The sequence below is a fragment of the Megascapheus bottae genome, chromosome X (genome assembly GCF_031878675.1).
Source record: "Megascapheus bottae isolate mThoBot1 chromosome X, mThoBot2.hap1, whole genome shotgun sequence".
Taxonomy (NCBI): domain Eukaryota; kingdom Metazoa; phylum Chordata; class Mammalia; order Rodentia; family Geomyidae; genus Megascapheus; species Megascapheus bottae.
In genome coordinates this window covers 17275731-17303393 of record NC_143547.1, presented here as the reverse complement: position 1 = coordinate 17303393, position 27663 = coordinate 17275731, and the positions used below count along the sequence as shown (strand labels likewise).

General features: G+C 32.9%; 1 protein-coding gene across 1 annotated transcript in view; it reads left to right on the top strand.

The window, feature by feature from the left end:
• Positions 1–27663, top strand: part of Dmd (dystrophin) — a 1999854-nt gene that overhangs the window by 640811 nt on the left and 1331380 nt on the right. The window contains exons 22-27 of the mRNA XM_090326714.1: positions 3208–3353; positions 8475–8687; positions 13341–13454; positions 14709–14864; positions 21380–21550; positions 23820–24002. Coding sequence (XP_090182840.1) covers positions 3208–3353; positions 8475–8687; positions 13341–13454; positions 14709–14864; positions 21380–21550; positions 23820–24002 — 983 coding nt within the window. The remainder of the gene's footprint in view (positions 1–3207; positions 3354–8474; positions 8688–13340; positions 13455–14708; positions 14865–21379; positions 21551–23819; positions 24003–27663) is intronic.

Below are 27663 nucleotides of genomic sequence, written 5' to 3'. Positions count from 1 at the left end.
CAACTTAGGAGCTTTTCCCCGATTCCATGTAATCACTATCCACTGAAAGTATAATGAGTCATCTATGAAATGTAAAATTTTCTAGTAACCTTATTAATAAGCAAATACAGTAAAGTATTGGAAATCATTGGAGCATATTTATCTTTCTAGATAATTGTTTTATATCAGGTATTTTCCCAATGATTTCTAACATGTGCTTATCAATCTACAGTCAACTTGTTCTAATGTTCATTAGATACATTTCCCTTGTCATAAACACTATGAATGTATTTAGATTTAAATATGGTGCTATAGCAATGCAATAGAAGAAATGATGGTAATAATGGTTTATTTTCTTTTATTTTTATGCCACTCTTTGGCTTCAATTCAGAGCCTTGGCATTTTTTTCTGAGCTATATCACTGAAGGATGGTTCTTTATTGTTTGAGCCACACCTGCACTTTTGGGTTCTTTTTATTTTTCTTTTTAGGTGATGATTAATTAGAGTTAAGGGTTTCATAGACTTTCTGCCTGGGTTTGCTTTAACCCATGATCCTCCGATCTCTTTTTTTCTGAGTAGGTAGAGATTATAGTCACCTGGCCAGCAATGCTTTAAACCGAAAATCTAATATTCATAAGTAAAATATAACTACATGTTAAATCATCAGATCATATTTTTCACATATTTTTGTATATCAAGTGATACCATTAACAATATTAAAGTCTTTTCAGATGACATTATTAACTGAGATATGCTTATTGTTGTGTCAATGAAATCAAACTTAGATTGTTAACTGATCTTTTTAAAGAAAGTGAGGAATGAATTCTTTAAATGGAGATGAAATTTTTTTTAGTTTTACAAGGTATCTCATTTATTTTTTTTATTTTAATGTATAGAGGGGTTACAATTATATTCACCAGATAGAAGGTGCATTACTTCACAAACATTGATAACCCTTCTCATGTTTTTGTCCCCATTTCCCACTCCCAGCCCCCTCCCCTCATTTTCTTCCTCCTATTTCAAATATATACATATATAGATATAGATATAGATATGGATAGATATACCAGGTAACAAAGTCAGATACTGTAACAATATGAGATTAAGCAAAAGGCAACAAAAGAAAAGAGAAAAAAACATAATGCATAAAGAACAGCCGTCAGTCATAATTAAGCTCATGATTCCACGTCTTGGAGGTCCATTAATGGGTCCTCATCTTATATGGCCTTATGTATCTAGGTTTTGAGGTATTATAATCCTCTGTTAGGAGAGTCAGGTCTGTACTAATTATTATGAATGAGGGAAACCATTGAGCCTAGGTTCTAATGTATATTTAAATTTAATCATTTTTTGTCTTTTCTAATTTGCTGATAAACCCATCCATGTAGCTATTATTTTGACTCTAATAACATAATCAGTCTTAAAAGGTGTTCAATTGTGTTTAGGGTTTCCAATTTTAGACAAAATATTTATATTGTGCAGGAAGTTTGGGCTAGTGGTCGAGTGCCTGCCTAGCATGCATAAAGACAGGGGTTTGATTTCTCGGTGCAACATGCATAGAAAAAAAGCCAGAAGTGGTGCTGTGGCTCAAGTGGCAGAGCTCTAGCCTTGAGAAAATCCAATGACTGTACTCAGGCCCTGAGCCCAAGCCCAGTAGAGGCAAAAAAGAATTTATCTTGTTTTTAATCTTGATCATGGCCAATGTAGGTACTGAATTCATATGTATATATGCTTCAAGAACACTCCACTACTTGGCATTTACCCAATCATCCAGAAACAAGGACATACTAAATGCACCAGCACAACAATGTTCATTGCAGCACTATTTACCATAGCAAAGATATGGAACCAACCTAGATGTCCCTCAGTTGATGAGTGGATCAACAAGTTGTGGCACTTATACACAATGGAATTCTATGCTGCTGTCAGAAAGAATGACATTGCCCCATTTGTTAGGAAATGGAAAGACTTAGAAAAGATAATATTAAGTGAAGTAAGCCAGACTCAAAGGAACATAGGCTCAATGGTTTCCCTCATTTGTCATAATCAGTAGAAACCTTGGGTTCTCCTAGCAGAGATTTGCAATAGAGCAAAACTTTGATACAATAGGCCATATAGTAGGACGCTAAATGAAAGGATCTCTAGGATATAAAAACATAAGCCATATAATGAATGATTGTTGTTCTTAAGGTACTATGTTATCTCTCAGCGCTTTCTGTCCCTTGATTATCTCATATTGTTACAGTACCTCACTTTGTTCCCTGATATATCGGATATATTTGTATTTGGTTATTTGAAATTGGATAGGGAAGGGGGGAAAACAAGATGAGGGGTGGGGGTGGAGCGGAGGGAAATGGGGACCAAGACATGTGAAAGGGTATCAATGTATGGGAATTAATGCACCATCTATCTGGCAAATATCATGTAACCCTTCTATTAATTACAATAAAAATAGATGAAAAAAGAACACTTGTGTATATATAAAGTATTACTTATTTTGCTTAGCTTATATTTTATAAGAATGTTTTGAAAATTTATACATAAAAATATGTTTATACAATTGTGTATATATATATCTCTATATGTACGTGTATGTATTGAACATGTGTGTTAAACCCATATTCATTTTTCTATTGAAGCAATGGTGGATTTTGATTGTGAAACTACCCACTGATTGATTATGTATAAATTAGTTTGCCATTTTTATAGAAACATTTTCAACATTTGTATTTTTAATGATACTTTTCTTAGGTGTAATATACAAATTGAAAATGGTAATATGTAAAATATTATTATTAGAGTTCATAGTAATTAGCATATAAAATTAGTTATGACCTAGTTGAATTAGAGGGCCATGTTGTCATTTAAAATATTGGTGGTTGGTTAATAATACTTTATTCCTAAAAAGTAGTCACAAAATAAGAGGATACATTACCTTCAACATATACTTAGACTCTAGCTAATTTCTCCAATTATAGCCTCCAGTTTTTTTCATTTACTTAACCTAGGAAAATGTATTAAAAATGCAGATTTTGCAAAGCTGATTTGAAAATTTGGTGTAATTAAAATTGCTAACATACCAGGTATGTGGTATTGATTTATCTTTCCACAATTGTGCTGTATATTTCAGGTATTTCTTAGTCTTTGAAATAGTATGAACTTTTACTAAGAAAATTAATTTAAAATGATTGAATTATTTCCTCTCTTTTATTTTCCCTTTTAATGAAGTTTTTGACACTTTGCCACCCATGCGCTATCAGGAGACAATGAGTACAATCCGGATGTGGATTCAGCAAACAGAAACCAAACTCTCTAAACCTCAACTTAGTGTCACTGAATATGAGATAATGGAGCAGAGAGTTGGGGAGTTGCAGGTCAGTATTAATTTAAATATTAAAAGCAATATTGCAGATCTCATTTATGGAGAAGACTTATTGATGATACCTAATGTAATATTAAAATTAAAGTAATAGAAGAATGATAGATTGCCAGTGGAACAAAATCTGCATTTTCTCCTTTTCTTTATATTGCTGTATATACTGTACATATAATCATAGAAATATGGTCATTAAAAGCAATTATAACCTATACAAATGAAGTATATTTTACATTATGTATTTCATATATACTGAATCTTAACACAACTAATAATTGCTTTATATCAGGAATGTCTTGTCCCCCTTTCCTCCCAACCCCTCCCAGTCATCTTGTTTTCCTCCTTCCCTTCCCTATTTTAAATATATATATACAATATACCAGGTAACAATGTCAGATACAGTAAAAATATGAGATTAACCAAAGGGCAAAAAAGGAAAAAGAAAGAACTTAGTACACTAAGAACAACAGTCACAAAGATAAACTGATCCTTTCCATATCCTAGAGTTTATTTTGTTTAGTCTTATCTTATATGGCAATATATACATAGCTTTTGAGTATTATGATCCTCTTCTAGTAGAGTTCTAGATGTGTACTAATTATTAAAAAAGAGGAAAACCATGGAGCTTTTGTTCCTTTGGGTCTGGCTTATCTCACTAAATGTGATTTTTTTAAAAGTCTTTCCATTTCTTTATGAATGGGCGATGTCATTCTTTCTGATATCAGCATATTATTCCATTGTGTATCAATACCACATCTTCTTGATCCCCTCATCTACTGAGGGGAATCTGGATTGATTATATATCGTAGCTATGGTAAATAATGGGGTAATGACATCATTGTGCTAATAAGTTTAGTATGCCCTGGTTTCTGGACATTTGAGTATATGCCAAGGAGTGGTATTACTGAGTCATAGGAGAGCTCTATGTTTAGTCTTTTGAGGAATCACCATAATGCTTTCCAGAGTGGTTGAAAAAATTTACACTCCCACCAACAGTGTAGTAGCATTCCCTCCTGGCCACATTTCCACCAGCATCTATTGTTATCAGATTTCTTGATAATGGCCATTCTAACTGGAGTGAAGTGGAATCTCAAAGTTGTTTTGCTTTGCATTTCTTGTATGACCCGAGATGTTGAACATATTCTCATGTGTCTATAGGCCATTCTTATTTACTCTTCATAGAAGTCTCTCTAAGTCGTTAGCACACCTTTTAATGAAATGGTTGTTTCTTTGAGGAGTTGTTTATGAAAGATTCAATGTTTTGAGCTGTAGGTATATTTTAAATACAAGACCCTTGTCTCTTGTATGGCTAATGAAGATCTTGTCCCACTCTGTAGGCTTTCTATTTAACTTGCTAACTATATCTTTTGTCATGCAGAAGCTCTGCAGTTTAATGCAGTCCCATTTGACCAAACTTTAATTTGTTGTGTTACTAGGTCTTTATTAAGAAAGTTTCAACCTGTGCCAAGGAGTCTTAGTGTATCTCCTATGTCTTCCTGTAATGATTTCAGGTATCTGCTTTTACATCAAGAACTTGATCAGTTTGGAATTAATTTTTGTACAGGGTAACATGTAAGGATCCCATTTTAGGTTTCTACAGGTGCTTAACCAATTCTGCCAGCACCATTTGTTGAAGAGGCTGTCTTTCTTCCATCTTATTTTTTTTTATTTTTGGCTCCCTTATGTTCAGTTGTATTCCATTGGACCTCTGGCCTGTTCTTTTGCTAGTACCAAGCTGTTTTGGTTACTAGAGCTCTGCAATTCCTCCAGGGTTGTTCTTTCTGCTAAGGATTGTTTTTTTTGCTATAAAAGATCTTTTATTATTCCCTATGAATTTTTGGATTGCTTCCTGGATTTCATTAAAGAATGACATTGGGGTATTGGTGAGTATTGCATTGAAATTGTAGATAGCCCTTGGAAGGATTGGCATATTAATGAAGTTAATTCTTCTAATCCAGGACTATGGATTATGACATAGATTATGTCTTTTTAATCCAGGAGCATGGAGTCTATGTCATTTAATTGGAGAGTTAAGTCCATTGATATTGAGGGTTAGGATTGAAAAATATTTACTAGTTCCTGCCAATTTTCCTGTTTCATTAGGGCCTGTGACTTGCCAATTCTTGCTGTAATTACCTAGTATGCTTTTTAGATGTCATTTCTCTGTCAATATTATGTTTGTGTTGATTTTCAATGTGCAGAACATCTTTGAGAATTTACTGTAATGCTGCTTTGTTCACTATATACTATTTCATTTTTTTCCTTGCTGTTGAAAGTTTTCATTTTCACCTCACCTATGAATGAGAGCTTAAAGTATTCTTGGTTGATAGTTATTTGTCTTTAAAGCATGGCATATGTCAGTCCAGGCTCTTCTTGCTTGCATGGTCTCTGCTGAGAAATCTGTTGTTCTCCCTGGCCACTTTAAGGATTCTTTCCTTGGTCCCTATTGATCTTGTATGGATAATAATGTGGCAGAGCGATGTCCCTTTCGGGTCAGATCTGTTTGTGGTTCTATAAGCTTCTTGTATCTGGATGCATCTGTCCTTCTGGATATTTGAGAAGTTCTCTGAGGATTCCCTTAAGATATTCCTCAATATTGATCACTCTTAACATATGCTTCGTAATTGTATCTTAGAGCTCCTAAAGAGATCTGGCATATTTCTTGGATTTGATTTGAATTATATTCTGGGCTTTCTCTATAAATTCTAGGCTATTTTCATCTCCAGAGATTTTCTCTTCTGTGTAATCCAATCTGCTATCAATACATTCTACTTTGTTCTACACCTTCCTCCATCTTGTTGGTCATTTTAATTTTTGCCAGTCCTGGGCTTTAAACTCAGGGCCTGAGCACTGTCCTTGGGCTTTCTCAAGGCTAAAGCTCTACCACTTGAACCACAGCACCACTTCTGGCTTTTCAATGTATGTCTTCATGCATGCTAGGCAAGCACTCTACCACTAGGCCAAACTCCTAGCCTCTAGCTGGCCATTCTTGATGGCTTGCCTATCTTGTTTTAGCTCTTGTGTGGATTTCTTTACCTCCTTGATTTGGATTTGAGTTTAGGCACAATTTTTAAAAATATGAATATATATATATATATATATCCTCTAAAACTATTTAGACTTTAATATGACATTTACACATTAATAATCAAAAGATTAAATTTTAACTATCATCTCGAGAATAACCTAAAGGGTTAAATATTTCTTTTCAAATACAATTTTGTCAAATATTCATTTAAACATTTTAAGTATATGACATTCTATTTAGACAGTAATAATACCTATTCATACCTGTTTAGTCTATCAGTTTACTTTTTGTTATCATTATTTTAATATGCATAAATGATTTCAAAGTTTAATTAAAACATTGTGTAATAGGCCTGGAGTGTGTCCTAGTGTTAGAGTGTTTGCCTAGCATTCACGGAACCCTGAGTTCAATTCTTCAGTACCACATACCCAGAGAAAGCTGGAAGTAGTGCTGTAATTCATGTTTTAGAGCACTAGCTTTGAGAAAGATCAAGGACAGTGCCCAGGCCCTGAGTTCAGGCCACAAGACTGGCAAAAAAATGTGACCTAGTCAGATAACAAATAATAATACAGAAGTAAATCAATATGGGAGTGAAGAAGTTCATGAAAAAATCTGAAGTGAATAAAACAGTTTTCACACCTATAAGCACTGCTAAGCAAAAAGCATAAATAGGAGGTTCATGGTCAAGGTTGGTCTATTTGAAAAATAACTAAAAACAAAGAGACAAGAAATATATTTCAAGTGGCAGAGGATCTTCCTAACAATTTAAGACTCTGAGTTGAAAATCTAGTACTGAAAGACAGGGAAAAAATAGAAAATTTAAAATTTTGTTTCAAACAAAATTAAAGGGAAACAAAAACTAATCATTATCAAATATAATAAACAAGAAAAATTATACCAGTTATTTTGTTCTATGAGCAAGAAAGGCTTTAATAAGAAACTCATGAAAAAGAGATAACCAATAAAATATGAAAATTAAACTCAAATTATAAATCATAATGTACAGGGTGGAATATCATTTAAACATACTAATCTATGCAAACACAAATACACAAAAATATAAGTGCAAATTTCAAAGACATGAGCTAACCTTCTGGAAATATAAATTGTATGTAAACTTACTGAGAAAAATCTAGTAATTTCTACACAAAAATCATTCATTTGCATACACAATATAATTTTCATGAAATTTTATCTTACAAAGTAATTAGAACATATTCAGATATACACATAGGTAGGTGAAAGTAGATAAATGTAGATACACAGGGAAGGTATAGAGAAAAGATTTACAGATAAAAAATAATTCACAATGAAATTAGTAACAAAATTCACAATGAAAAGTAAAGTGAAAATTTAAATTTAGAAAATTTAAATTTATGTGACTGAGAAACCATAAAATGTTGTACATAGTAAAATATTTACATGATTTATGTCATATCAGAAAATGAATTCTTCATTTATAAAAAATCAAAACAGTTGTAAGTAGATGTTTTTATCTTTCTCAAGTATGTATTGATTTATAAGTATAAAACACGGAATGGGTGAGTGCTAAATGTAATCACACTGTCATAAATATTTGCCTGCAGTAAGCAAGGTAATTGTATAATAACCTTTATGATTTCTCTTAATATTTTCCTGAAATTTCAGTTAAATCTACAAAACAGTAAGTATCTTTGGAAGAATATGAAACCTCAGTTAACTTGCATAAATGGGCCAACAGTTTGACATTTCAAGAATTGTTATGCTATTTACCAACGTGATTTTGGTATAAGTTTATTAGCTAGACCTTATCTTAATTCAGGCTGTATATGATTAATTCAAGTTCCATAAATTATATCATAAATATAAATATACAAACAATTCAATTGAATTAGGTACACTGAACTTTCTTGGTTCAGTTTTGAATATAATTGGTATTTTTAAATTGGTGTGACTTATTTAAAGAAAGGCATTGTTTTAGAAACACTAAATGATTCGTGTAAGATGATATTAGATATTCACTTGTTTTGATATTTGAGTCCCATAATTCACTTTAGATATACTTAAGGTAAATATGTATAAGCTATAATAAATATGTTTTTGTTTTTGGAGGCTTTGCAAAGTTCTCTCCAAGAACAACAAAGTGGACTTAACTATCTTAGCACCACCGTGAAAGAGATGTCAAAGAAAGCACCCTCTGAAATTAGCCAGAAATATCAATTCGAATTTGAAGATATCGAGAGACGCTGGAAGAAGCTTTCTTCTCAGCTGGTAGAACATTGCCAAAAGCTAGAGGAACAAATGAATAAACTTAGAAAAATTCAGGTAATCAGAGATTTTGCTCTCTGTGTGTTTTCACACACATGTGTGTGCATGTGTATGTATTTGTGTAATTCATTTGTTCTCTGCCTAACAATGTGATATAAAATTTAAAGGTATGTACATATTTGACAAACAGAATCATTCCAAGTCACTGATAAGATATGATGACATATGTCTTTCCTATGAAGCATAATTTGCTTATTTCTCCAGGGTAAAGAAGAACTTAGAGTGCTGCTTCTTTGATTTTCTATACAATCAATTTGATGTCCAATAGGATATAAGTACGTTTTAATGTAAAAATTTTAAAAATGACTTTAAATTTGTTCTTTTCTTGGATGTACCTATAGATCTGGCTATCATTTGGCATATGATTTAATTATTGTATTGTATTCTATTTTTATCCTATTGCTTTCCTCATATGAACTTTATTTTGAGGAGGCATTTTATTTCATTTTTCTTTGAACCTATTTTTAATTTTTCTAGTTTTCTCCAAATAATTGTACAAAATAATTTTCATTTAACTTATAAGTTTATATGCATAAAGAATTTAGATCAAAATTACTCCTTCTACCATTCTCTCAAATGCACATCTTGCAACATAATCTGTATGAATAGTCTTTCCATGTGAATAATCATCTAAATTTAAAATTCATAAACTAGCAATAACATTCCTGAAAGTCATATAAGTATTGTTACTTCATGGGATAATCACTATGAAATATATTACTGTTGAAAAATTGGTGTGAAATATATTACCGTTGAGAAAGAAACTTCAATTGATGAAAAGGCAATAAATTTAATACTAGCCTAACTACTGAGTTGTTCATACTTACTTTTCCCAATCCAGTCTAAAATAATAAACTGTCTTAAAACAGTCTATAAAATACAATATATAAGTTTTCTTGTTGAATTATAAATGTGTACCAATCTAGAATTATGAAAACACATCTACCAAGACTAGTGACCAAATTACATGGCTCTATCAGTAGGCTTCTTTTCTAGTGAAAGAGAAAGATATGTGTAGTAATTTTCTATTGCTGTGGGAACACATTACTGTATGTTTAATGGCTCCAAATCTTAAAGCATTGGAGATCAGAAGTTCAAAATCATTCTCAATGAGCTAAAAGTCAAGGTGTCAGAAGAGTGGTATTCCTTCTGAAGGCTTTAACAGAAAATATGTTTTCGGTTTTGCTATAGAAATTGTTTGGTTAATGACTCAATAACATATATTTAAAGCCATCTGGACAGCATATTTCAGTGACATTGTGTCTATGTCTATGTGACCCTATCTCTGTCTCTCTTCTTCCTTTATCCAATCTCTGCCTGCTCTTCCCCCTCTCAATTTAAAAAGGCCCCTGTAGCCACATTAATTACCTAGATAATTATGTAAGTATATTCACGAATCACAATCATTATTTCATGTTTTTTTTGATGAAGCAATGACTATTTTAGCCTAACACAATAAAGTATATGGTTAAGTTATAACCAGACATGAAAGGACTCCAACATCAATAGAAAAAAGAATTATGAAAGGTTGTTCTGTTCAAGAAGAAATATACTTATATGTGCAACTATAACACCTCTGTACATCACCTTGAAAAAATTAAATTTAAAAAATGGGGTTGTTGGAATAGAAATTATTGCTGCTATGCTTTGAACAAATGGAATTTAGTCAAAAAATTAAAAGTTTTTAAAAAATGAGTATGTTCAATTCATTAGAAGAAATTGGATGTTATGATAAAATAGGTGCTTTTGAAGATAAATTCATAAAATATAGTGTTGGAAAAATTGTCTGAAGAGTAAGTCATGAGCTGTCAAGGGATAAGTAGCAATAACAATAACAAAAATAAAAATAGCAGTGCTCTGTAAATGAGATATAATTACAGTTGTGTAATTATAAACATTTTGAAACATCTCCATTAAGAAGAGAACAGGAGGGCCAGGCACGGTGGCTCATGCTTATAATCCTAGCTACTCAGGAGGCTGAGATCTGAGGATCAAGATTCAAAGCCTGATGGGGTACAAAAGTCCATGAGATTCTTGTCTCCAATTAATCACCAGAAACACTGACATGGTGTTGTGGCTTAAAGGCTATGGCGGTAGCCTTGGGCTGAAGAGTCCAGGGACATTGCCCAGGCCCAAAGTCCAGGTCCTACAATGGACAAAAAAAAAGAAGAGAACAGGAGAGGTGGCGAGGATTCTTGCTTCCAATAGGGAGAAATGATATAATTAAATGCAAAAATACTAAAGTACATAAAGACAGAAGTAGCACAAATATTTTTTTTAATTCATCCAGTGAGTCATATTAAAAGGGAAGCTTTTGCAGAAACATGCTTTAAATGACAAATGGATCAGGAAGACATAAGTAGTACATGTGGACTGCATACGTGGTTTGTATAGAGCCGAAAAGGTGATAAGCACACACTTGAAAAGAAATAAAAAACTGAAACAATTAATTCAGGGTATGCATTGAAATACTTGACATTTAAGAAAGCAGTTTCTGTGCACAATGCATCTTTATCTGGGTCATCCCATCAATATTTTTACCCCACTTGCCCAAGGGGTGGGTGGGAAGTGATAGATAAGCATGCTGAAAATAAATGACATTGATCAAGACACATTGTGTTTGTACATTGCTTTGTCAAATGGTAAATCCTTTGTATAACTACTTTAAAATAATAAAAAGATATTTTTAAAGTACTGCAGAAATGAATAAAGATAATACTTGGCTATTCCTAAATGATACAAAGTAACAGTTTTAGCCTGCTTGTTACTTTTTCTTTTTTTCATATATTTTTTATTGTAATTAATAGAAGGGTTACATTATATTCGCCAGACAGAAGGTACATTAATTCCCATACATTGATACCCTTTCACATGTCTTGGTCCCCATTTCCCTCCCCCCCCCACCCCTCATCTTGTTTTCCCCCTTCCCTATCCAATTTCAAATAACCAAATACAAATATATCCAATATATCAGATAACAAAGTGAGGTACTGTAATAATATGAGATAACCAAGGGACAGCAAAAGAGATGAGAGATAGCATAGTACCTTAAGAACAGCAATCATTCATTATATGGCGTATGTTTTTATATCCTAGAGATCCTTTCATTTAGCGTCCTACTATATGGCCTTTTGTATCAAGGTTTTGCTCTATTGCAAATCTCTACTAGGAAAGCCCAAGGTTTCTACTGATTATGACAAATGAGGGAAACCATTGAGCCTATGTTCCTTTGAGTCTGGCTTACTTCACTTAATATGATTTTTTCTATGTCTTCCATTTCCTAACTAATGGGGCAATGTCATTCTTTCTGACAGCAGCATAGAATTCCATTGTGTACAAATACCACATCTTGTTGATCCACTCATCAACTGAGGGACATCTAGGTTGGTTCCATATCTTTGCTATGGTAAATAGTGCTGCAATGAACATCATTGTGCTAGTGGATTTAATATGTCTTTGTTTTTGGATGATTGGGTAAATGCCAAGTAGTGGAATTGCTGAGTAATAGGGGAGCTCTATGTTTAGTCTTTTGAGGAACTGCCATACTGCTTTCCATAGTGGTTGAACGAGTTTGCACTCCCACCAACAGTGTAGTAGTGATCCCTCCTGGCCTCATCCCCTCCACCATCTGTTGTTATTAGTTTTCTTGATCCTGGCCATTCTAACTGGAGTGAGGTGGAATGTTAGATTTGTTTTGATTTGCATTTCTTTTATGACCAGAGATGTTGAGCATTTCTTCATGTGTCTATAGGCCATTTTTGTTTCTTCTTCAGAGAAGACTCTCTTTAAGTCTTTGGCCCATCTTTTAATGGGATGGTTGTTACTTTGGAGACTAGTTTTGGATTGATTCAATTTTTTGAGCTGTTGATATATTTTAGATATGAGGCCTTTGTCTGTTGTATGGTTGGTGAATACCTTCTCCCACTCTGTAGGCTTCCTAATTAATTTACTAGCTATGTCCTTTGCCATACAAAAGCTCTGCAGTTTAATGCAGTCCCACTTATCCAGCCTTTCTCTGATTTGTTGTGATTCTTGGTCCTTATTAAGAAAGTTCGACCTGTGCCAAGGAGGTCTAGTGTATCTCCCATTCCTTCTTGTAAAATTTTTGGTCATTACATTTTCAGTTTGTCATGGCAATAAGAAATTAGCAAGATTTTCCCCGAAAAGATGAGAAAATCTTGATGGGAATATCTCCAACTGAAAGGACTATTTAAACTGTCAACTGGAGAAAACAATTTGTGGAACTTGGGGTTTAGGGAAGCTATAAAGACACCATTACATTGAGTTTATTGTTCATAGTTTGTTTTATGTACTGTAAGGGCACATTGTTAGTATTATCATGAGTTGTTTTGTAACTTAAAATTTCTCTAGTGGGGGATATAATTTAATGTTCTCAAGAGGAACATCATAAAACCACATTTGGTAGTAATTTTTTTATTTTTAACAATAGCAGACTTCATACACTAGTGCTCATACAGTAGACCATAAAAATGCAGACGCAGTTAGAATATTCTTTTCCTGAAGAGCTACTTAGAGACATCTTTCAACCATGGGAACTGTTTCTGAGCTTGTGTTTAGACATATCATCATGATGAACTATGTTAAGAACCATCAGCAAGTCATAATGCTTTAAAATGGGTCTCATTCCAGAATCACATAAAAACCCTGAAGAAATGGATGGCTGAAGTTGATGTTTTCCTGAAGGAAGAATGGCCTGCCCTAGGGGATTCTGAAATTCTGAAAAAACAGTTAAAACAATGCAGAGTAAGACTTTCATGTGATTTATTTCTTATGAAGATACTTTATATGCATAATATTTGGATAGATCAGTAACTTACCAGTTCATAGTCTGCAATATCTTGAGATATTTTTGCAACAATATGGTATATTTATGTTGAAGACTGGAGAAGATACATGCACCACCCAGCATCTATAATTTAGAGGCCAGGGAACATACTAAAGATCCCACACATTCAAAAATTTATTTTAGCATCAATCTTAAGAAACATTTGGTAAAGTAAGTATGAAATAAACAAAACAATACCTTTTACTCAAACCTCACCTTATAAAAATCTTTCTATAAAATGCAGTATAGTATTTTGCCAATCTAGAGCTTGACCTAAGGGTCTGGGCATTGTTCTTAAGCTTTCTCAAGGCTAGTGCTCTGCCACTTGAGCCACAGCACCATTTCTGGCTTTTTCTCTGTATGTGGTACTCAGGGCTTCATGCATGATAGGCAAGCACTCTACCGCTAGTCCACATAACCAGCTAAAAGCATGTAATTCAAACAAACTTTGAGCCACTTGTTATAACTCACTACAAATTATTAGTCAAATTGTTACTCCCTCTGTACATAATGCACTGTAATAAAATATAACACAATATGGATTTTTAAATTGATATTTGTTTCACCATTGTCATGGAGCAGTAATAAAATAATCTAGCCTTTTAAAGAACTATCTTTTTGCAAATTCAAGCAAATCAATTTTACAAATAACCTTCATAACCCAGCTTGCTATACACAATCACTGACATATCCTGTGTTTGAAAATCAAACTCCTTCTACAGTCATGCATGAAGCTAATAATTTCACACATTATAAACAAGAAACATTAAATTTAGATTCCCTTTGTTAAATACATCATTTGAAATACAATGTAAAAAATCAATGTTAATAAGGTATTTAATAAAAAAAGAAGAAAGGTGCCTCATTAGCGCAGTAGGTAGCGCGTCAGTCTCATAAAAAAAGAAAAAAACAGCAAACAACACGAAAAATTTTATTCTGCATTTTGTTTGAGATAAACTACATAAAGATAACTTCCATGTTCACTCATGAGATGAAAATCATTGCTTTTAGTGAGATTATGAAACTATGGGTAACTTCTATTTCTAGTTCCTCATTTTAAATAATAAATTTTATAGACACTATCATAGGACTGCTTATGTGTTTTCTATGTAAGTTGCATTTATGGTATGTTTTGGTGACTTCAGTCAAGTTAAATCAAATTATTTCCTTAGCTTTTAGTCAATGATATTCAGACAATCCAGCCAAGTCTAAACAGTGTCAATGAAGGGGGGCAGAAAATAAAGACTGAAGCAGAACCAGAGTTTGCCTCCAAACTTGAGATAGAACTCAGAGAACTCAACACTCAGTGGGATCACATGTGCAGACAGGTAAGATTAGTATCTTTCATAATGGTTTGATCAGTTTAATTAATTAAAAGTTCTGCAAATTTCCTTTATGAATATCTTTATTTAAAGCTTTATGGCTGGCTAGATTGGTGTTCTCAAGCACATTTCATTTAAACATATTAGTGTTTATCAAACCTGTAGAAATATTGTAGTAGTAGATATTTTTTCATATATTTTTATTGCAATTAATAGAAGGGTTACATTGTATTCACCAGATAGAAGGTGCATTACTTCACATACATTGATATCCTTTCTCATGTCTTGGTCCCCATTTCCCTACTCCCACCCCTGCCCCTCATCTTCTTTTCCTCCCTTCCCTAACTGATTTCAAATAACCAAATATGCATATATACAATATATCAGATAACCAGGTGAAATTTAGTAGTAGATATTTTTAATGACACATAACTTTATGTGTCTTCTCAAATACAACCACCATATTGAAACACTGGGTTATATTAATGGGAATTATTTCCCTTGATTTCATTTCCAGTTCACATTTTTTTTGTTATTGTTGTTGTTAGTGGTCATGTGCTTGAATTCTGGGCCCAGGTACTGCCCCTGAGTTCTTCAGTTCCAGGATAGTGCTTTAATGCTTTGAACCACAGTGCCACTTCTGGTTTTCTGGTGAATAAGTGAAGATAAGAGTCTCACAGGCATTCCTGCCCAGACTACCTTTGAAATAGGATCCTCAGATCTCAGTCTCCTGAGTTACTAGGATCACGGGCATGAGCCACCTGCACCTGGCTCCAGTGCACAAATTTATACTACTCTGGTTAAGAAAAATATAATGCTTCACATAGATATTTGGTATAGAAATAAATGGCTATTGTATGTCTGTCTACAAATATGACACATAATTTGCTTCTGGTTAAGATTTCCAAGTGTGCACTTTTGAATAAAATGATATTAATCAATGCATTAAGAAAAACAGTTAATAACTGAGTGAAATAAAAATATTGTTATACATTCACATTCCCAATTTTATTCAGCAGAATATTTTGTAGTTGTGTTCAAATTAAAGACTTCATTATGAAAAATAAAGCAATTTGCTTACCAATAGTATATAGCAGATACAACGTATTTAAAAGATGTATCTTTGACCTAAAGCAGTGATTGACTTAATATTTATCGATACCTTTCTTGAAGTTATTGAGAATTTTTATTTATATGTTTTAGAGGCAGTTTATCTTTTGTTATTTCTAAGTCACCTTTCTAAATTGAAAGAAATAATACCAAATGGCATATACTAAATCTGAAGAAGGAAAGAATTTAGGAAAGTCAAAGTCAAAGTCTGTTTTCCTAGCTAATACAATCACTGACAAATATTTAACAGTTCTATTAACTCACAGATGAGATAGCCTTAGGTCAGCAAACTTGCATTCTTCTGGAGTTAAGTCAGAGCTCAGAGATGCTCAGGAAAAAAAAAACAGTATCTCTTAAAAAATGGAGCATGCCACTGATATTTTTATGCAAGATCTATTTAAAGTTATTTGTTTTGGGATAATTTTAATGACTCAGAAGAAAGAATTCCACCAATTTATATAGAACAAGAGAAAAAAACAACAGTGAAATGGAAAAAAATAAAGTCAACAATGCTAATGAAACCACAATATTTTTATATTTTATGTAGGTATAATTTTTCAAAAATCTTAGTTCTTAAACTGGCCTTGGTTAAATTTCGGCTCTTAAAATACTTTTTAAGACTATATTGTTTTCAAGGTGTATTGTACTCAAAAACTTACATGTTAAATTGAACATAATTTAACCACTTCAATATAATATTGATTAAAGATAATCTTTTTTAAAAATAATGTGTTGTTCAAGACAACTTATCTGAATATCTATTGAACTCAGCCATTGTTGATTCCTATTTTTCCTATTTTATATTTCCTTGGACTATCATGCAACCTATGCTGTTACCTTTTTCACCAAAGGATATATATTTGAGAGAAGAAACCATGCACTCATCTAGAGGAGGAAGGCAGTATAGTAACAGAGAGAAGAGGAGCTTTGATGTTGATACCAACTTAGTCCTATCAATATGGAAATGAAATGTAAAATCTATGCATTATAGAAATACCTTCAGACAGAAGTGAATATGCAATATCCTCTCGGGTTAAAAAAACATTCTTATCTGTTACTACGTGTCAGTATTTGGAAAACAAAAATATTTAGCAATAAAGTTGTTCAAATGTCCAAAATTATTCAAGGTACTTAATCACCTTAAATCTGGGATTATTAGATGGTTAGAAGTATTTTAAATTTCAAAGATCATATATTCAAATAAAATATGAAATTATAATATTTCTAATATAATAGTAACTTAATTGGCCATAATGAAAGGAAAGAAGGAAGAGTAATAATACACATCTTTACATTATTATGTTATCTATACATTATAAAATACTTGAATATACATCAATAAATAGCTTATTTAAGAAAATACTTTTCTGTATCAGTTATGTCTTCTTATATTTTCTGTCTACTAAAACATTAACATAGGATAATTCTGTACTATCGCCTATAATTAAAAATAATGTTCCTTGGGGCCAGGAATTTGGCCTAGTGGTAGAGTGCTTGCCTAGCATGCACGAAGTTGCAGGTTCGATTCCTCGGTACCACATACATAGAAAAATGTTGGAAGTGGTGCTGAAGCTCAAGTGGTAGAGCTCTAGTCTTGCGAAAGTCTAAGGACAGTGCTCAGGCCCTGAGCTCAAGCCCAGGACTGGCAAATAATAATAATAATAATAATACTACTACTAATAATAATAATAATTTTCCTTGATCTACTGATTTCTCCACCTATATTTTCTGTGTATATTCACAGGAATTCCTTTCTATATTCTCTATTATTTATGTCAGTATTTATTATATTCATGAAGGAAATGAAATAAAAGAAATACAAAGTAAAATTATTAGGTTCAACATGATTTATAGTGTTTTAAATTATAAAGTACATTAATGTTATGATGGTTTTACATATCTTTGACATTAGGAAGGATGCAATAACAGCTTTATTTTACTGCAAGTTGTATGTTATATATAATAAATCTTAATGTTTTAGTTAAAATGTAGAAATTTGTTTAAACCTGGAGAGAAGAATAACATTGTAAGTTAAGAATGAAGTGTTCTAATCATTGCATTGCTACAGGGTACTTTGTAACAAATAATTAAAATACATGACTTTTTTTCATATGTTTTTATTGTAGTTAATAGAAGGGTTACATTATATTCGCCAGATAGAAGGTGCATTACTTCACATATATTGATACCCTTTCTCATGTCTTGGTCCCCATTTCCCTCCCCCTATCCCTACCGTTTATCTTGCTTTCCCCCCTTCCCTATCCAATTTCAAATAACCAAATATGCATATATCCAATATATCAGATAACAAAGTGAAATACTGTAACAATATGAGATAACCAAGGGACAGCAAAAGAGATGAGAGATAACATAGTACATTAAGGAAAACAGTCACTCATTATATGGCTTTTGTTTTCCTTATCCTGGAGTTCCTTACATTTAGTGTCATATTATTTGGCCTAATGTCTCTAGGTTTTGTTCTATTGTAAATCTCTGCTAGGAGAGCCCAAGGTTTCTACTGATTATGACAAATGAGGGAGACTGTTGGGCCTATGTTCCTTTGAGACTGGCTTACTTCACTAAATAACAAAACACAGTGATTGTTGGTGACTTTAACACACCACTCTCACCTATGGACAGATGAACCAGGCAAAAACTCAACATAGAAACCTTAGAATTTAACAATTGTATAGATCAACTAGATCTAACAGATATCTGCATATTATTTCACCCAGCAACAACACAATACACATTTTTTTTCTGCTGCACTTTAAACATTTTCCAAAATAGACCACATTTTAGAGAATAAAACAAACCTGGGCAGATTCAGAAACACTGAAATCATTCCAAGCACTCTCTCAGACCACAGGGCATTAAATTGGAACTGCACACCAATCTCCACCAACGAAAACTCTGTAACTCATGGAGATTGAACAACATATTGTTGAATCACCAATGGGTCATCCAAGAGATCAGAACAGAAATCCAACAGTTTGTGAAATTTAACAAAAAGGAGCACACAAAATACCAGTTCCTTTAGGACACAGCAAAGGCAGTATTCAGAGGAAAATTTATAGCTCTGAGTGCCTACAATAACAAATTGGAAAAATCCCTAACCAACAATTTAACGTGTCACCTTAAGCACCTGGGAGAAGAGGAACAAACTAACCCTAATCCCTGTAAAAGGAAGGAGATTATTAAAATCAAAGCAGAATTAAATGATTTGGAGTCCAAAAAAACTATAGAAAGAATCAACAAAACAAGGAGTTGGTTCTTTGAAAAAATTTTAAAAATTGACAGACCCTTAGCAAATCTTACCAAAAAAAGAAGGGAGCATACCGAAATAAACAAAATCACAGATGAGAATGGTAATAATCACGAAAGAAATTATCAAGATCCAGAGCATCATGAGGGAATACTTTTCAAAACTTTATGCCAACAAATTTGAGAATCTAGAAGAAATGGTTAATTTCTAGCCAATATTAACATACCCACACTGAACCAAACTCATTCTATGAAGCCAGTATTACACTCATCCCCAAACCAGACAGACATTCATCAAAGAAAGAGAACTATAGACCCATTTCTTTGATGAATATTGATGCAAAAGTTCTCAACAAAATACTGGCCAACCGTCTACAACAACTCATCAAAAAAATTATACACTATGATCAAACAGGATTCATCACAGTGAGGCATAGCTGGTTCAACATATGCAAATCAATTAACATAATTCAACACATCAACAGGAGCAAGGACAAAAATCACATGATTGTCTCAATAGATTCAGAAAAGGCATTTGACAAGATCCAACACCCCTTTATGTTAAAAGCTGTGGAGAAACTAGGAATCCATGGAACTTTCCTCAGTATAGTAAAGGCAGTGTATGACAAACCCACAGCTAGTATTATACTTAATGGCGAAAAGCTAAAGCCATTCCCTCTAAAATCAGGAACGAGACAAGGATGCCCACTCTCCCCACTCCTCTTTAACATAGTATTAGAATTCTTAGCCAGAGCAATAAGGCAAGAAACAAGCATAAAGTGGATTCAAATAGGGAAAGAGGAAATGAAACTTTCCCTCTTTGCAGATGACATGGTCCTGTATTTAAAGAATCCTATAGACTCCACTCCCAAGCTCCTTGAGCTGATTCAAAAGTTTGGAAAGGCAGTAGGATATAAAATTAACCCTCAAAAATCAACTGCCTTCCTCTATGCCAACAGTGAGAGGAACGAGGCAACAATACATGATTTTTTTAAGATTTACATGTTTTGCTGTTTTTCTAGTTAATATATAGTACATTCCAATATTTAAAATCAGTGTTTCAAAGTACATAAGATGTTAAACATCAAACAATTGCAGAAAGCAACAAACATTTCTTAACAGTTTTATTATACATACACATATAATCATATGTGTATCACATATGATACTCAGTATTGCATAGTAGGTATGTATCATACTTTATACATTTGTCTCCCAAAGGTACATTTATAATTGTTCATAACTTGTTGCTCTCTTCAAAATTGAAAACTTTACATGCAATTGTGGACAAATTGTTGGGATGTTTCATCTGTAAAGACTAGAATAGGGGCCGGGAGTTTGGCCTAGTGGTTAAAGTGCTTGCCTAGCATTCATGAAGACCCAGGTTCGATTCCTCGGTACCACATATATAGAAAAAAGCAGGAAGTGGTGCTGAGGCTCAAGTGGTAGAGCTCTAGCCTTGAGAAAGTCCAAGGACAGTGCTCAGGCCCTGAGCTCAAGCCCAGGACTGGCAAAAAAAGAAAACCTAGAATAAACTCAGATTAAAGACAAAAAAATATCAACTTACTATATAAACATTGTTCCCTGTTGTATATTTTTCTCTACAAATATCAAAAATTATTTTTCTGTGTCTGTGACAAACTAATCAACTAGGTTACCTATATGAAATCTATGAAAACACATTGATTTTAGTTTATAGTCACTAATAATACTTGAATATCATTTACATACATAGACATTATATATGGCACTCTATATGTCACATGTGTATATAATATATAATATTATAATATATTATAGAGCTACATATTTTCTATAAATTGCCTATTCAATTTATAAAGTAATCCTTATATTCAAATGATTATTTTTCTAGTTGAGACATAGCATCTAAAATTTTTCTTCTACTCAGTGATACACAAAATATTTAAAGTATTATAATAAAGTTTATCATTCTATTAAGAATGCTTAATAAATGACTCATCTTTTAACACATGTGCTGTTAAGCAAGTTCACTATGATTTATCTTTCTTGAAGATTTTTTTGTTGTTTCATCTTTATTGTGTAAGCTGCTGTATAGGGACTATTCATTAATATAATAATACTATATTAATACTGTCTACATACATGTTTTGCTTGTTTAATGGAAGGTCTATGCCAGAAAGGAAGCCTTAAAGGGAGGTTTGGATCAAACTGTAAGCCTCCAGAAAGATCTATCAGAGATGCATGAATGGATGACACAAGCTGAAGAAGAATATCTAGAGAGAGATTTTGAATATAAAACACCAGATGAATTACAGAAAGCAGTTGAAGAGATGAAGGTAAAGTAAACCAAATGAAACAAAATTTTATTTTTTATTTATACATTTTTTTATAAAGTTCTTACACTATGCTTTGGTTTTAATAGTAGAGGTTAGCTTTTCTTCAAGATTTGACAAACTCTAAAATACTAAACTTAGTTACTGAATGGCAATCAAAACATAAATATTGAAATTACAAGTAGAAAATTTATTCTCTAGAAACCATGTAATGCAAAAGGTAGAATCAACTACTCTAATTAAGCAATTCTTTAAGACATTGCAAATTCGAATATAAACTTAAACAAAATTTTATTTATGGCCTTTGAAATTAGTCTAAGGCAGTGTTTATTTAGTAGTTTAAGGAAGATTTTATTTTTAGAATCAGGATGTAGTAAATATTTTATCTGGTCACCTTAATTTGGATATAAAGGACTAAGTTTAACATTAAACTAAACAGAGGTAATGGTTTTTTTATCACTGTATTAATAACTAGTGGGGTATTTGGTATGCAATGAGTAGACAATAAATATTTGTTGATGCGTGAAGGATATCACTCTAAGTACTGGGTTATTATAATGACAGCTGATTAAAACCCATTATTGGAAGGTGTTTATTTGAGGGGCATGAAGTAGGGATGGTGACATGATATTTTAGAAATTTGATGTGTAATTCCATTGTGAGGAAGTAATTTTAATATACGGAATCTGAATAATGAGAAAATATTACCCATACAGTAGATAGGTCACCAAGTATTGCGACAAGCTTTGTCTGTGGTAAAACTAATAAAAAGGACTGTAGGTATTTCATTCCATCTCATTCTGAGCATGTCCACTTTTCCCACCTTTATATTTTAGCATCCATTAGTAGTCAGGAGAGGATTTTGTTTTGACATGTCCCTATATGTATATAAAACATATGGTCATAATCTTCCCTTCTATTATTGTCCCTGAGCGTCTCTTCTACATTCCCATCCAGTCTCAGCAAGCTTCATTGTGCCACTTTTATACATGTAATAAAGTAATTTGTGTGTATTTACCGTCCTTCACCTTCTCCTTTAATCCTACCCCTACTCTTACCCCTATCCCTGGCAGAACTTGCTATGCATTTCTGTCATTCATTATTTGTCTTAGAATTGTGAACAGTGTGCCACCCACATGGCCTTTCCTGACACATCTCAACTCCCAGAAGGTCCATTCTTATTCCCTCTCCCAGTACTCTATAAACATTACCTCAGATCCTGGAGTAGAGAATTGCAAGCCAAGGGATGTTCAGCTTTATTTTTCACCAGTTTATTTTGTTCAGTCTCTCTTTCCATACCTTTTTGAGGAGTTGACTATCTAGTCCGAGCCAGAAAATAGTGTCTGAAATCATATAACTTGGTAAATAATCTTTCAAATGAATGGTCCAACAAATATTTCCATATTTATTGTATTAAATAATTGATATTGTAAATTTAATTATAGTTACACATTTGATGCAGAGAAGAAAGTATTGGAAAGAGGAATATTTAGACAGGTTTCTAGCAACATAACTTAAACGAGTATCATTAAATTCTTATTAAGTTTTCTGCTTATAAGTCAAGAAATGTCTTTTGCCATACTTTACTACCTGGAGAACATCTTACCCAGATTTTCACCTGCAATCATTTTGAAGCAAATTTGTCTTTATTGTTAGAAAATATGGACTTCCCTTGACATTTCTCTCTGATTTACTCAGAGAAAAAAGTGAGAAAACCCCTCATCTGTTTATTTTCTTCCCTGTGTTTTATTTGAAATTAGCAGTACTGTTTTGATAACTTATTTTCTGTTGTCATAAAGAAACTGAAGGAAATGTGTGATAACTAATGTTGAACTTCAAAACTTTTGGAGACAGGTCAGTATTTATATGCTAAAGATTGATAATACAATTTTTTAGCTTCCACCATTTAGTACAAAGCTAGCTGTAAGTTTGTCAAACACAGACGGTATTATACTGAGGAATGTTCCATGGACTACTAGTTTCTCCAGAGGTTCTAGCATAAAGAGGTGTTGCATCTTGTCAAATGCCTTTTCTGCATCTATTGAGATGATCATGTGATTTTTGTCCTTGCCCCTGTTGATATGATGGATTATAGTAATTGACTTGCGTGTATTGAACCAGCTTTGAATCCCTGTGATGAACCCTGTTTGATCATAATGTATAAATTTTTTGATGAGTTGTTGAAGAGCTCTTTGATTTATTGAAGAGTTGTATAGAAGTTTTGGTAAATTGTTGGCTGATATTTTCTAAAAGGATTTTCTTTACTTTTCAGAGAGCCAAAGAAGAAGCACAGCAAAAGGAAAGTAAAGTGAAACTCCTTACTGAGACTGTGAATAGTGTCATAGCTCAAGCTCCACCTGTAGCACAAGAGGCCTTGAAAAAGGAACTTGATACCCTTATCACCAACTACCAGTGGCTCTGCACCAGACTGTATGGGAAATGTAAAACTTTGGAAGTTAGTCACATTTTTCTCATTTTCGCTCTGAGCATTAGGATTAACATATGGCAATTTTGAAAGATAATGATTAAGAATCTGAATTCTGTGCTGAACACTAGTGGTACATGCCTGGATCCTCAGGAACATGAGACCAGGAAAACTGCAGTTTGAATCAAGCCTTGACAGAGAAGGCTGCATGAAAATCTCTCCAATAAATAGGTCAGATACTAGACTAGAGACATGGTTCAGGTGGCAGAGTATTAACTATGAGTTAAAAAAGCCAAACTAGAGCTCAAGACCCCTAGTTAGAGGTGCTAATTTCAAGCCCAGGTAATGGCACAAATACGAAAAAGGAATCTGAGTTCTGATGTAAAAATTCTTAGGCTTGAATTGCACACTCAGGCTCTTACCTATTGTATGATTTGGGAATGGTTGCTTGACTTTGTCACTTTGTTTCTAGTCAGTAAAAAATGAACATTCTCAGCATGTTGTAAAATTCAGAAATCTATGTTAATTAAAATACTCTTTAATAAACACAAATTGATATTTATAAAACTCTTATTTCTATTAATACATTATAGGATACTTTAAAAAGGTTTTTATTATTTACAGTAATTATTTCATAGTTATTTAAATATTTAATGGGTAGGTAGACTGCAGAGGTATGTATCTTATTATAACTGTTTTAATAATTTTTGTTTACTGTAGAGCTCTCATAAGACATATTACCTAACATGCTCTTCTTTGGATGCTTCATGCCTTATCACAAGTATATACACATCTCTTGTATTAGTGTTTAGTGGATGCTTTGAAAAATAATCATAAGGAGATGAATGAGAAGAGCACAGTAAAGTTACCAAGAAAGTCACAAGTAATTCTCTATCTGGTTACAAAATGGAGGGACATTTTATGTCTGTGAAATGACAATGTTTTAATAAAATAATATTTCCTTTCACAATATAATAATTACCTTCTGCTTTCTATTCTTCATGTTGTTTATTTAAATGAACATCTTTCACATATCAGGAATATGTTCTGCAGTAAAATTTTGAAAGAGATCTTTTATGTTAAATATAAAATTTTCTAACAATTTAATTGTTATTATAGTTTCCACTCAGTTACATCAAAGCTAATAATTCCTATTTGCATTTTACTTATCAAGTTATTTAGTTTCTTTGTGTTCTTTTTGTTGTTGTTGATTTATGTTTTCATCTAAGCCTTGAACTCAAGGCCTAGGTGCTCTTAGAATATTTTTGCTCAAGGATAGTAGTATACCATTTGAGCCACAGCTCTACATCTGGGTTTTTAGCAGTTACATGGAAATAAGTATTTCATGGATTTTCTTGCTCAGGCTGCCTTCGAGTTGTGAATCCCATTTCTCAATCTCCTAAGTAGCTAGGATTACAAGTGTGAGCCACCTGTTCCCCAATTCTTTGTACTCTTTTGTATCATTAGTCATATATATTTAATGTATTTAAGAATTGTCCACAGTTATTGTTGTATACACCTTAGTCAACTATTTCAGCAATAACAAAAATTTCAGTTCATATCAGAAGCAGTAATATAGGCAAATTATTAATTAAGCTAATTTAATTCAGAATTTACCTCTTCAATTTTCCATACTAGTACATATGCTCTTTGTTCTTTATAGCTTCATACTAACACCAAGTTAATTGGTACTGTTTTACTGCTATTATAATTATTATTTTATATAATATTTATTTAAACTTGCCAATACTATTTTGCCAGTTTTAGTGATTGCTTTTGCGTTTCACCTCTCCCCCCTGTATTCAGTTTCCTCCTGGCTTTTTCATTGAATGTGACTATAAATTCTCTCAAGGTTTAGCATGATTGAAAGTTCCTTTATTTTCCTCTCAAAATTGAATAATAGCATGGTTGAACATATAATTATGTAGAGACAGTTATTTTTTATAACACTGGAAATATTATTCCTGTGACTACTGAAATTTTATGCTATAAGAATTCTGCTGTCAAATTATTTTACCTTTATAATTTTGTCAACTACCTTTTTCATTTTTCTTTGTCTTCAATTCTGTGTAGTTTAACTCTAGTTTTTCTATGTGCAGACTTGCTTTCACTTGGTTTTGCTACTTGGTGTGTGCTAGTAAGAGCTGATAATATTTTATCTGTATCAATTCTCCATTTTCTTTTGGAAGATTATCTTTCCCCAATCTTCTCAATCTTCCTAGAGGAAATCATTAATAGATCATTGACTAATTGCCCCTTCTTACATTCTGAATTTTATTTCCTTTATAATTAATTTATTAGCTAATTAATTAATTGGTCATGGCGCTTTAACTCTCGGGCTGGGTGCTGTCCCTGAGCTCTCCAACTCAAGACTAGTGCTCTAACTTGTTGAACTACAACACCACTAGAATATGCATTTTTGTACTTACTGGTACACTTTGTTCTTTTGCTGGTACCTAGCTGTTAACACTCTGTCAATACAATTTAACATCATTGTATTATTTGTGTCATAGGTGTGGATTTTATCATCTATTTCAATTTATTATATCTTCTATTTTTGGATACATTTCCTTATATGGCTATTAAACTTTTATTGTGACATGCTTATAGGTGAAATGCTTTTACTAGAAAATCCTTTTCTTTGGACATTGAAGCAGTATTGAGTCATTGTACTTATCTCTACTAGAACCATGGTGATTCTATGATCATTTTCAACTGTGATATAGGCTGAAGTTTCAGCTTCTTATACAACTAACAATCTGAGTCTCCGATTCATTGGTATTTCCTTAGAGTAGGTAGGGAACTTCTAGTTCTTACATCCAGAATTGGTGGCCAACTGTTCAAGTTAGAACTGAGTACATCAGCTTATATGACTTCTACCCTGTTCTGACATACTATTTTTTTTTGCTTGTTTGTTTTTTCAGTCGTGGGAGATTGAATTCTGGGAATGGGTGATGTCCTTGAGCTCTTCAGCTCAAGGCTACTGCTCTACTTGTTGAGCCACAGCGCTACTTCCAGTTTTCTGGTATTTATTTGGCGATAAGAGTCTCATGGACTTTGGTGGCCAGGTTGGCTTTGAACTGTGATACTCAGATCTCAGCCTCCTGAGAAGCTATGTTTACAGGCATGAGCCACCAGTGCCTGCCTTATGCTACTATTTTGTTAAGCTTCATTTTCAACTCTATTTACCTGCTTTCCCCTGATATTTGAGATGCTCTGATATATATTTTATAAATCAGCTTTGAATTTAGGATAGGCCCTTTTAACCAAGAAGTTCAACCTGAGTAAAAGAGTGTGTGTGGAGGAAGGATGTATCACATCGGTTTCATATACTACTTTTAATAGAAGTTTATTGTTTATGTTTTTCTACTTGGAATTCTATCATTTCAAAATAATATTCAGTTTCAAACTGTTAAGCTTAACAGTTATTCTAACAAGATTTGAGCTCAATTTATGCTTCAAGACTATATTTTATTTTCCAAAGGTGTCCTGGAAAGCTGGCACATTTAGTCTTTCCAGCTGTGTCATTCAGATACTTTGAGGAGAGAAGAGGCCATCCATCCAGGCAGTTAAATCAGCAAGATAGTTCTTACCTCAATGTGCACCAAAGTTAATAAGACACATTAACAATCACATCCCCTTATCTTCAAAGCTCTAAGGTACTCTTGCGTATTTAGGGAGATGTTTATAT